This window comes from Wolffia australiana, chromosome 7, assembly GCF_029677425.1.
Source record: "Wolffia australiana isolate 7733 chromosome 7, ASM2967742v1".
Taxonomy (NCBI): domain Eukaryota; kingdom Viridiplantae; phylum Streptophyta; class Magnoliopsida; order Alismatales; family Araceae; genus Wolffia; species Wolffia australiana.
In genome coordinates this window covers 11055936-11067880 of record NC_135841.1, presented here as the reverse complement: position 1 = coordinate 11067880, position 11945 = coordinate 11055936, and the positions used below count along the sequence as shown (strand labels likewise).

The window sequence follows — 11945 nt, the reverse complement described above, 5'->3', positions numbered from 1 at the left end:
ACCTTGGTATGGTTCCAACACGACCAGTGCTCTCATTATTGATCTTTCCCCTTGCGTTTACAATATATTGTTTCCTCTTTACATTCATGCCTTTAACTTATTGCGCTTTCTTCGTCTTTTTTTAGTGTTCTGTCATGGGGAATATTCATCATTTTGAAGATGACTAGTGTTCCCCCTCCATATGCCAATATCGGAGGGGATATCAGGATGAATGCTGAACAGGATATCCAAAGACAAAACTTCAACATCTGTCTTAATGTGCAGTTGCTACAGAGAAAAGCAACAAGAAAAGCATGCAAGCCAGGCAAAGTTAAAGGCTGAAATGTTTATGGAGATGAGTAGAGTGCATTTAAAAGTGGATTTGATCTGCTCTTTCAATGCAAAGATACAATAATTGGTAGTGGGATACAAGCTGTCTCATAAATGATGCCACAATACTCTTTGTTTCATAACATTTCTTTCTTTCAGCTCTTTTGTTTTCTATTAGACAGTTCTCTTCCTTCTTCCTTTTAGACAGTTTTCTGCCTGTTATGTTTAGTGAAATGTGAAAAGGCTTAATTAGGAATACAATTAAGTTAATTGAATATTGCACATCGAGGACGAGGACGAAAGAAATGCAAAATATCCCATCAAGAACCGAGACTACATTGTCCGCGGTCAGAGTCAAAATGGGACAACCTCGATCAGACCGGACATAACTTTACAAAAGAGATATGACTGTCAAGCAACGCCAAATTCCTATGCATTACCAAAATAATGTAGTTTATAGACCTACAATTTTATATTTTTAACTCAGTTATCTGTTAAATTATGAGTCCTTATTCGGTAACTTTGGGGAAATACCAAGTTAAACTGGAAATTGTCTCCGTGATAATTGAATCGACTTTTAGTTCAAACAAAAAAAGGTTCCTTCATAAAAATTTGAGATCAGCTTTGAATACTTGGAGAAGGAAGAATATGTTCGATTTTGTTCACGTCCAATTTTGTCTCAAGGCTTTTAAAATGACAATAATAAAAACATGCCGTAAAAGTAGCATCCAACTAAGTACGATCCACAAGTAATAAAAACATTCTCCTCAAAAGTGCCTGAGTATGAAGTAGACATGGTCCTTCTGTTCTTTATGTGCGAATTTGTGCAAATGGTTCGTTCTGTTCGGTTTTCCGAACAGAACAAAAACAAATTCGAACAGAATATCGCACAGACCCGTGTGCGATTCTTTTGTTTGCTTTGTGAGAATTTTGTTTTAGCTTTGTTCGTTTAAAACGAACAGAACAGAACAACCATGTCTAGTATGAAGACAGACATGGAGTATAGACAAAGTAAAATAATTCGAAGTGGGATGATTCTAAATGGGATAGGTTAGGGTGTATGAACTGAGATACGAAAAAAATTGTCTTGAACATCATGCCGCAGTATGACATAAATGGATGATATGGAGGATTCTAATTCTCTCTGTTAAGAATTTCCAAGTTTTAATATCGTAAAGGGCAAAATGTTCATAAAAAATATACATCGTTAAGGGGGAGCAAAAGGCCCTACGCTGCAGATGCAATGAAAAGTTCCACATCAAGAGGATTGGCCGATTACAAATATAAAATATATTGAAGATTCTTTCATACCCAAGATTTATCATACTTCAGATTTGCGAACTAGTGAACTGTGTAGGCTATACAAACTGAAAACTTTCAATATGTCTACAGCATCCCTGACAAAGTATGACACCAACTGATGAATTTAGGGATCATAATTCCGATTAATTATGAATCCTCAGATTTTACTATAGTCCAGGGTGAGCAATGAGTATTACAAGCAAAATTTTCCACGGAAAGATGATTGACCCAAACAAAAATATACAACAACAAATACTCTAGATTCGTAAAACCCAGTAATTGCCAATTGCGAAACAAGTACTCTGAAAAATTGCTATTAGACTTCAACATCGATGTCAGATTATGATATTAACGTATGAATTTGGGGATTATAATACTCACTTATTCGAATCCCCAAATTTCGGTATCGTCAAGAATGATCAAAAGGACCCTACGTTGAAGAAACTAAAATGATCGACCGATTCAAAAAAACAAAAAAGTATCATAGAGACAGAGAGAGAAGATTTTATTTTATATCACAAATAACGGCACGACAAAATCAGATAAGAACGACACACGATGAGTAGAAAACACGCAATTATAGATATGAGCCACCTCGTTCACACGATCCACCAAGATTTCAGCTAATTGTAGTAGAGCTCAAGGCCCATGCCATCATGAACTTCATAATCCTTGAGCGTGATGTGATCCTTGTAGATGGTGTACCACTTCTGGATGCGAATCTTCTCCGGCCGCGTCCCAGTCTGAGCGGCCACCAGCTTCTTCAAATCGCCGATCGTATCATCCTCGTTGCACTTGACGCGTACCTTCTTGCCCAAGCGATCGTTCAACACCACCTCGATCATCTTGATTCTTGCTCCTGCAACCGTGATTCTTCGCCAGAAACAGGGTAAGAAAGCGTGCGAAACACTCCAACTATCCAACCAAGACCAAGCAACCGCGAATTTTCAAGAAATGAGGGTCTCCTCCGAATTTATAGCGTTTGGCGGTGAATGAACCGTGCCGGTTCGAACCGGTTTTAAAGTGAACCCGGCTTTATAGCCTTCCGGACCGGAGCTCCCTTCTTTCTTTCTTTAAACTGATTAAAATGTAATAATAATAAGAATATGTAACTGAATGTATATATGACTTTATATGTGTAATATTAATCGGATCCATCACCCGATTGTCAACCAAATATAGATTCCCCTTAAATAATAATGAATTATAATATTGGAAGGGGGAGATCTGATATCCACCATTGATATCTTGCCAATGTTGATAGAGGCATCCATCTTCGTCCTGACATGTAATAATAGTAATATATATTACTCGTGAGTCTTGAACTTATCGGATTGTCCTCCTGATTCTGTCCCTGATCTAGAATTTTCCAGTTTGGGTGCCGATATTGGATGGCGATGGCGGATGGATGGCACATCGGAATTCAAAATGGGGAAATGTGATATCCACCTAATCGGTAGTGTTTGACTAACCGGTGCAAGCTTAATTCCAGATAACAGTATCGGGACAGATGCCGAACAGGATATTGGAAAATGAGCTTATCCCATATCCGTCTTTACTGATATCTGGTTGGATGACAGTACTAGATATCAGTCGCTACAATAATAATTTCTGATACCTCTATCCCTCATTCTATCAACATCTGTCTTCATCTCAAGGCTTGGATGATGATATCGGGTATTGGTATCGGTCATCAGATTTGTTGATTTCTCACTTATAAATAGACATACATTTTAAAAAATGCATCGTTTTACTGGGAAATATATATAAATGTGCATTTAAGCTTTAATTATAATATATATGTATAATATATTTGAGCAGTAATGATATTTCTTAGTGGACTTCATCAGTATTCAATAAATTATCACACATTATTAGTCCAGTTTGGCAAAAAAAAGAGCCGAGTACCATGGGTCCCAATATGTGTATGTGATATATATCTAACTTTGGATGGACAAAGAAATGGTTTTTCTCAAGTTGTTATTCTTAAAAAACATTTATACTTTTTTTCTCCATGGGACACTTGGTGCTTATTTTTTTAAACGGATATCTGGATACCATTTTTTCGTATGGATACCGATATCGGATATTTTATATGATATGCGATATTGTATTGGCTATATCTGGACCCTTATGACATTCATCTCGATATCCCATGTAGGATGGAAATTAGATATCCATCCGATGTCCAATATCCGATATCTGAAACCACCAAAATTTCATCTGGACATTGGACGAATATCAGACGGCTAAACACTGCTTATTGGATATCTGTACAACGCTAATATTGGATATCAGTTATAGATACGATGCTGATATATGATATTAGATACCAGTATAGGTTCTACACCATTAATATCCACATCATCTGATGGGTCAGATGGCATGTTCCTCAATTGAACATTTCTTCCTTCTTCAGAGCTGTAAAAAAGGAAGACAGTGTTAGATGACAGTATTTGATACTCTGATCTTGTGTTCGCCGATCCCATACCCAGTATAGGATGATGGTATTGGAACAGATACTGAATCGGGTATCGTACAGTAATGTTAGATGACAGTAATGTTTCGATATCTGAGGCTCGAGGACAGAATTTTCTGTTACGTTGCAGAGGACGACCAGAGGCCACGTCGTCAGTTATCGCGCGAAGAAACAGCCCGAGAAGTGGCCATGGCCGGCGCTAGAGTTCTTCGGAGCTTGGATTGGAGCAGACGAGATCGAATTCGCCTCAGAGATCGCTCGATCTCATGGCCTCTGGAGCTTCTGTGTGCTGCTTTCACGGACCGCACTTTTCCTCCAGGTCCAGAGGATGGGGAAGTAGAAGAGGAATTTCTGCGCGTAGTTCAAGCGAGCAGCAAGTCTCTATCCCTGGCGTTCCGAAAAAACAAGCAGATTCCTTTTCAGGTTTTCCTCTAATTCTTATAATCTGTTTGCTTTCTGATCTTCCTGTTCGATCTCGTATCTGTGATTACTGTTTAGGATTTGGGGGGAGACACTGGTTGATTGATCTCGTGATTACAGTCACACTTACCTTGATTATTAATTTGAATTAGCCTTGCATTCTGTCGGTTAACCACTGCCGCGATGAATTAGGTTTGTTGTCCAAATCGTTGGTATTTTTTATGATTCTTGACCTTATTTTCTCGGAGTGGAAGGCTAGAGTCGTTGACTATTTTTAATTCTGTCGTAATTTCTTTCTTATTCATAGAACTGGACGTTGTTTTTTAAACTTCGACCAATCTGATAATGAACATTGCTTTGCGTAGATACGCTTTCAGGAAAGCCAGAAGCCGACGTAATTGTAATAGGCAGCGGTCTCGGAGGACTGTGTTGTGGAGGGCTGCTAGCTAGATACAATCAAGAAGTTATCGTTTTGGAAAGCCATGACATTCCTGGTGGAGCAGCACATTCATTTAAAATCAAGGACTACAAGTTTGATTCAGGTCCATCCTTGTTTTCTGGATTTCAGTCAAGAGGTCTGCAGGCTAATCCTCTTGCCCAGGTATACCCAATTAGTCATTAATCTCTGCTAATAAATGTCTCAAATGCTTAATCTTGTGCTGATGAATAATATGTTGATTCTGTGGCTTGATTTAAGGTGTTGGATGCCCTGGGTGAGTCAGTTCCATGCGCATCGTATGACTCGTGGATGGTTTACTTACCTGAAGGCGAATTTTCATCTAAGATCGGGCCTACAGAGTTCAAGAAGGTGATTTCACTGCCCAAATTACAGGATAAACGAATATTTATGCGTTATTTCATTGTCTCATATCCCTCTGGTATCTTTGATCCGTTGTTCAAGCACCGTAATTTTATTTGTGGTAAGCAAGGGAGAGTTATACATTGCGATCCTGCTTCAAAAACTGAGATCAGCAATAAAACTGAAAAAGAAATTCCCCTTCCAGATTATCCAAAAATTACAGTATCTTCAATTTGGTAAGCTTCCATGAGCCAAAACAATACCAACGAAAATACAAAAATTACAGTACCTTCAAGATCATAGAAAAATTACAGTATCTTCAATTTGGTAAGCTTCCATGGGCCAAAACAATACCAACGAAAATACAAAGAGAAAATACAGTATATGATAAAAAAGAGGTTGAGCCAGTTCGGTTCTCCAAATAGATCGAGTTGGATCGACTCTCTGTGTGGACGCCAGAACTGGGAGGATCCGGGGGTTCCCGCAAGCAGCTGCCGCTTGCGATCTTGAAAAATGTCCTACTCCTTTTTGTTCTCCCCGGTTCCTTATATATAGAGAACAGCTTCTACCAATCTTTATTTGAATGGATCACGCACCAGTTAGACTGCACAGTGTGTGGTGATGGCGTTCTTGTCTTGGCTTCATGATAAATCCTTAGAGGGACCTGATCATTATACATCTGGGACTAGATCTGTAATTGTAATCCCCTTGCGGGCCTTTTTATGTTCTAAACTTAAGGTTCTCATCTCCTTTAAATAGGGGAGATGAGACCGTGTAAAGAACTTAAAGATTTTTGTGTCTTGTTGTTCTACCATATCTGTCACTATGTTCCTCAATTCTTTCTCTAAACATCCATTTACGTTTATATCTTGATCTCCACCTGGATCAAATCTCCCTATGTAGATTTCAAACTTTAGTTTTTAACAGAGAAAAGACGATCATATCCCATATGCACTTTAGAATTTTTTCCGAAGATACATTTATTCTTATGGTTTGCTCATATTGATGTTTGTCGTCTATTGTCAGGACCTAGAAAAGTATGCAAGTCAGAATGCTGTTCGCGAATGGCAAAAACTTCTCGTGAGTCTATCTATCAAATTTGATAAATATTTTCCCCTCAATAAATGCAGAATTTTGATGGCCTTGAAATGATTAAAGTGTATTGCGCAGGGTTCTATGGATTCAAAATAGTTACTCTGTTGAAAATTTGACAGATTTTTCCCTTCAATAGATGCATGATTTTGGTGGGCATAAAGTAATTAAAACTCATTGGCTTGGGTTATTTGAATTTAAAACAGATATTCGGATAAAAAGTTGACACATTTTTTCCTTTCATAAAGGCACAGTTTGGATGGTCTTGAAATGATTAAAATGTCATGTGTTGAGTTATTTGAATGAAAAAATCAGATTATTTCCTTTTTAAAATGCATAATTTTCTGTAGGATGCAATTCTTCCTCTATCCACTGCTGCCATGGCCCTTCCCCCTCTTGCCATTAGAGGGGATTTGGGAGTAATTTCCACTGCAGCCCTGCGGTATGCGCCTTCTCTTCTTAATTCGTTCATAAAGATGGGACCCCAAGGAGCTTTTGGAGCTACCAAGCTTCTTCGGCCTTTCTCTGAAATAATGGACTCACTTGACCTAAAAGATCCATTTGTTCGGAACTGGATTGATTTGCTGTGTTTTCTCCTTGCTGGAGTGAAATCCGATGGCGCATTGTCCGCAGAAATTGTGAGTTTGAGTCTTTTTTTCTTATTGTTTGAAATTCATTTAATTTTTTTTTTGATTTTTCTCTCCATTAACTTGTGAATTTCCAGATTTACATGTTTTCAGAATGGTATAAACCCGGATGCAAGTTGGAGTACCCTCTTCTTGGAACTGAGGCGATAGTTGATGCCCTTGTACGAGGATTACAAAAATTTGGAGGAAGACTTTCTTTAAATAGCCATGTGGAGAAGATCATTGTAGAGAACGGACGTGCCACAGGAGTTAAGCTCAGAAGTGGCCAAGTAAGTGAAAAAAATAGCTAAGTTGAACAAAATCTATACTCACAGAAAAAACAGGGTCAAATTCTAATTGTTGATGTCGACTGGTTAATTGTAAGATTGACATATTTTCGTCAGAAAGGGGACAAAATGAGTTCAGATTTATTTTATCCTTCAATCAAATGAATAAAAATGGATACAAAATTCCACATAAAAGATCTCAAGGTTTGAATCATAATAATCTGACTCTATGTTACACTTTTCAGATTATACGTGCTCGAAAGGCAGTCGTTAGCAATGCCTCGATGTGGGATACTTTAAATCTGCTTCCTGCAGATGTTGTTCCAGCGTCATACCAGAACACTGTCAAGTCGACCCCGCAGTGCGAATCATTCATGCATCTTCACATTGCTTTTGACGCCAAGGTGAGGAGAAAATTAATTTACATTTTAAAAAATAAAAATAATTTTTGTTTTTATTTCGACTTGCTTATTGTTTCATTTTAATTATGCATGATGCTGTAGAATGTCCCTGACGACCTTCAAATCCATCACATAGTGGTTAATGACTGGTCAAGGGGTGTGGATGCGGATCAGAATGTAGTATTAATCTCAATACCAAGCGCGTTGAGCAAGAACTTGGCGCCCCCTGGGAAACACGTTTTGCATGCCTACACGCCCGGAACAGAGCCGTACAGTATCTGGGAAGGATTGGATCGTAGAAGTTCTGAGTACAAAAAACTTAAAGCTGAACGATCTGAGGTAAAAAAACTCTCCGAAGTGATTGGATTTCGAAATGTTTATAATTTTCTACTGTTTTCTCGTCAAGTTCCTGAAAGTTTCAAGGGTAGCTTTGGGCTAAAAAAGTGTGAGGTTCTGATATGATCCTCTACCTCAAAGGGTATCTTAGGGATTTTAACCTGCTAGGGGCATTTTAGTCATTCCATGTTTAGGGTAGATTGTTTCCTTTATTATAAATATGTGTAGCCCTCCCTTGAGGAGGGCAGTCAAGACTTTTGGTAAGATCTGCCTCTTGGCTCGCTATCTCGATCCTCCCCGTCTCAGTCCCGTCCCCTTGACCGTCCAGCGATCCCCTATCCCCGTGATCGTCCCACCCGATCTTCAGCCGGCTCCCCTCCAATCCGATCCTTACCCTTGACGTTCTGTTCTCTTCTAGTCTCCTACGATCCCCGTACCCGCGATGGTCAACCGTTCACCGCGTTATCAGGCATCTCGACCCTGGTCGATCCCTGCCCCGTCTTTTTGACCACTCCAATCATTCCCATTTCGACTCTCCTACCCTGGGAACATCTACCTTGCCTCGCCCTCTACACTCCTTCCGATACGAACCTAGACAGAGGTTCTGTTACGATCCACTAAGCCCACTAGGGTCATTAGCGTCTTTCTACATTTCCTTGATGTTTTCTTTAAGTATGTAGCCCTCCTTGTTGGAGGGGAGGACATAAAGTATTGAGTTGTTTCCTCTAGTAGTCTCTTCTCCTCTCTCCCTCGACGACATCCACTCCGGCAACGTCCACTCCACCGTCCCTCCGACCGCTCGTGACCCTCCGGCGACGTCCACTCCGCCCGGGTTCACCTGTCTTCGATACGATCCCGGCTGGGATCCTCTCAGGTTCCTGTCAGGTTCCTCGAAAAATCTGGGATGTCTCGAAAATAGAAGTATATTAGTTTCCGAGTGCAGTAAACTTACATTTGAAAGAAGCCTCCTCGGATAAGAAGCCTCCTTGCTCATTGGATTCGACTTTTTTTTTCCAATGCTTTCCGTAAAGTTTGTACATTTTTCAAAAAGATAGCTTTTATGTTAAAATCATGAGTTTGCTCAAAAATCTGACCTGCCTGGATAATATAAGTATCTGAGCGCTGAAAATTTAAGCAGAACAATATGATGTGAAAAAAGATATTTGAGGCCATCGGGCTCTGAATCTTCTTATTTTTCCAAAATTTTATTGGAAAGTTTCTGAATTGTTCAAGAAGGGTAGCTTTTAGGTTAAAAAATCATGAGTTTTCTAGAAAATCTGGGTAGTCTCTTGTTCACCCTAAACTGAACGATTTGAAGTATTGCTTCCCACACTGAGTTTACTATATCTAAAAATAAATATATTCTTCAAAAAAAAAGTATATCTAAATATACTTTTATTTTTTCCCATATTTCATGTTAATTTCTGTGAAAATTTCAAGAAGGACAACTTTAATACTGAACCATGAGAGCTATGGTGAATCTATGATCATCTGTAATCGATCATAAGCTGAAACCTCTGAGGTTTTTGACTGACACAATGATTCTCATCAAATTTTCGAGAATAACAGCGTAGTTAAAATCAAGAATTCCTTAAAAATCTGTTTGACTTGGGATGAATCACCTTTCTGACTCCTTTTTCTGTATTGTTTCTTCTCTTTGACTGACACAAATCCATGTCCCGTAGAAGATCACATAAATCGTACTATGTAAATTTCATGTTTTTTAACTGAATTTGTTTTGGGAATGGTGTCAGGTGATGTGGAAAGCTGTGGAACGTGTTCTGGGCCCTGGCTTTAACCGCGAAGACTGCGATGTCAAATTGGTGGGAACACCTCTCACTCACCAGAGATTTCTTCGAAGAAACAGAGGAACATATGGACCAGCTATCAAAGCAGGAGAAGCCACATTTCCCGGCAATTCAACGCCGATTTCTCAGTTATTCTGCTGCGGCGACTCGACTTTCCCGGGAATTGGCGTCCCCGCTGTCGCTGCAAGCGGCGCGATTGTCGCCAACTCTCTTGTCTCTGTGTCTGACCACTCCAAGCTTCTTGATGCTATCGGAATCTAATTCCAAACGGTACGCCCCATTTTCTATTCTGCAGTTGGGTGTGTTCTTTGGGGGCCTTACATCTATCATATTTGCTTGAAGTCGTAACCATGGGATTCCAGGAGACATGATGTATAGAAAATGGGATATTTGGAAGTAATTATCCAGTACAATATCCCCTGAATTCAGGATTAACTGTCTGATAGAAACCTTGATGTTGGTGGTATGACCCCTGTCTAATCTAAGGTTAGTTTCATCATTTTAGCAGGGGCATTTTGATCTCTTAGCAGTTGCACTTCCCTTTAGAAAGAATAGACCTCCCCAGCCAGTAATATTCAAGTCAGTACCTTCTCTCCAATCTACAATCGTCTTTTAATCTTGATTGTCAGTACTTCATCTCAGTTCATCTCTGGCTAATCACGGCCTCTACTCTGGCTTCTCCTCTTCCCCCTTCCCTGATATGAATCTAACTCAAAGGTTCATAATTAGGGACCAAATCGAAAAGGATTGAATGAAAATTGACTGAATGATTCGATCTGAACACATTGACTGTTTCGGTCGAGCAGAGGGGAATTCGATCCGAGCAGTTCAAATATTCAGATCAAGCAAGGATTTTGCTCAATTTCGAGCTACAGATTTGATAGATTCGATTTCAGCAATCGGAATCGATAGAAATGTTATTTGAAGTGTTCAAAGGAAATCAAACAGTTTGAGAAAAAATGAAAACTCTTCTGCTTTTTCTCTCTCTTTCTCTCACTGGCTTTTTCTCTCTCATTCTCTCTGTCTTTCTCGTTTGTTCTCTCTCTCTCTCTCTCGCGTTTGCTCTCGCTCTCTTTCTTTCTTTCTCTCCCTCTGGTTTGTTCTCTCTCTTTCTCTCTCACTCGTTTGTTCTCTCTCTCTCTTTCTCTCTCACTCGTTAATTCGCTCTCTCTCCCTTTCTCTTGCTCATTCTCTCTCCTTCTCTATCTCTCTTGTTCTCTTTCTCTCTGGCTCTCTCTTTCTTGCACTGTGGCTCTCTCTCTATGGCTCTCTCTTGTTCTTTCCCTCTGACTCTCTCTCTGCCGCCCTCCCACTCTCACTTGCTCTCTCTCTCTCTCTTATACACTCTCGTTCTCTCTCTTCCGCTCATTCTCTCTCTCTCTCTCTCTCATTTCATTTAGTATAAGTTTTTATTTTTTAGTTAATTCCAACAGTTTGATCTGATCTGATCCAACCCAGGAGGTTCGAATCAAATAAGTTTGGGTTATTCGATCCAAACATTAGGTCGAATTGTTTAATATGATCTGACCCAAAGGATTGGATCGAATTTGAACCAATTTTCTGGCCCAAATAATCAAGGTTCAAACTCGATCGATGGAATGCTCCATCTGATCGATCATATGAAATCCCCAATCCCTAGTTCGAATCAGTAGGTTCCCATTGAGGAAGGAATTGTCCGAGAGTGGATTGAGGGAGGGAATTTGGCTAAAGCTCTGGTGATGGGGAGATGATCTCGGGACGAGGATCGGATCAAAGAGGGTCGAAGGGGAGAACAGAGAGATAGAAGGATGTGGAATAGTAGAGCAGAAGCCTCAATCTTCAGTTCATTCTTCTCTGTCCACCAAAGAGGAACCCTAATACAAGTATTTAGATGAAACTAGACTAGGAGATAAATGGCCAAACTACCCTCCATTCCTGGGTGAATAAAAAACCAACGAGAGATTCCCACTCTTCTTTGATCTGTCTTAGGGTCAAGTGGCAGCCTCAACCCGAGCGGAAGTGCGATGTGTCTGAAAACACGGGATCGTAAATGGATTCGGGTACCCTTATTTCTTTCATGATCTTTTCTATAGGTAGAACTACTGTA

General features: G+C 39.7%; 2 protein-coding genes across 2 annotated transcripts; one reads left to right on the top strand and one right to left on the bottom strand.

Moving 5' to 3' along the window:
* Positions 1 to 2103: 2103 nt before the first annotated feature.
* On the bottom strand, positions 2104 to 2573 carry LOC144705844 (ubiquitin-like protein 5). The gene has a single exon (XM_078578682.1). The coding sequence runs from the start codon at positions 2454 to 2456 to the stop codon at positions 2235 to 2237; it is 222 nt and encodes a 73-aa protein (XP_078434808.1). The 5' UTR covers positions 2457 to 2573; the 3' UTR covers positions 2104 to 2234.
* Positions 2574 to 4019: 1446 nt separating this feature from the next.
* On the top strand, positions 4020 to 10294 carry LOC144705444 (FAD/NAD(P)-binding oxidoreductase family protein). The gene is made up of 9 exons (XM_078578116.1): positions 4020 to 4513; positions 4876 to 5111; positions 5208 to 5318; positions 6336 to 6389; positions 6752 to 7039; positions 7126 to 7317; positions 7560 to 7718; positions 7818 to 8054; positions 9806 to 10294. The coding sequence occupies exons 1-9, from the start codon at positions 4357 to 4359 to the stop codon at positions 10118 to 10120; spliced, it is 1749 nt and encodes a 582-aa protein (XP_078434242.1). The 5' UTR covers positions 4020 to 4356; the 3' UTR covers positions 10121 to 10294.
* Positions 10295 to 11945: the final 1651 nt, after the last annotated feature.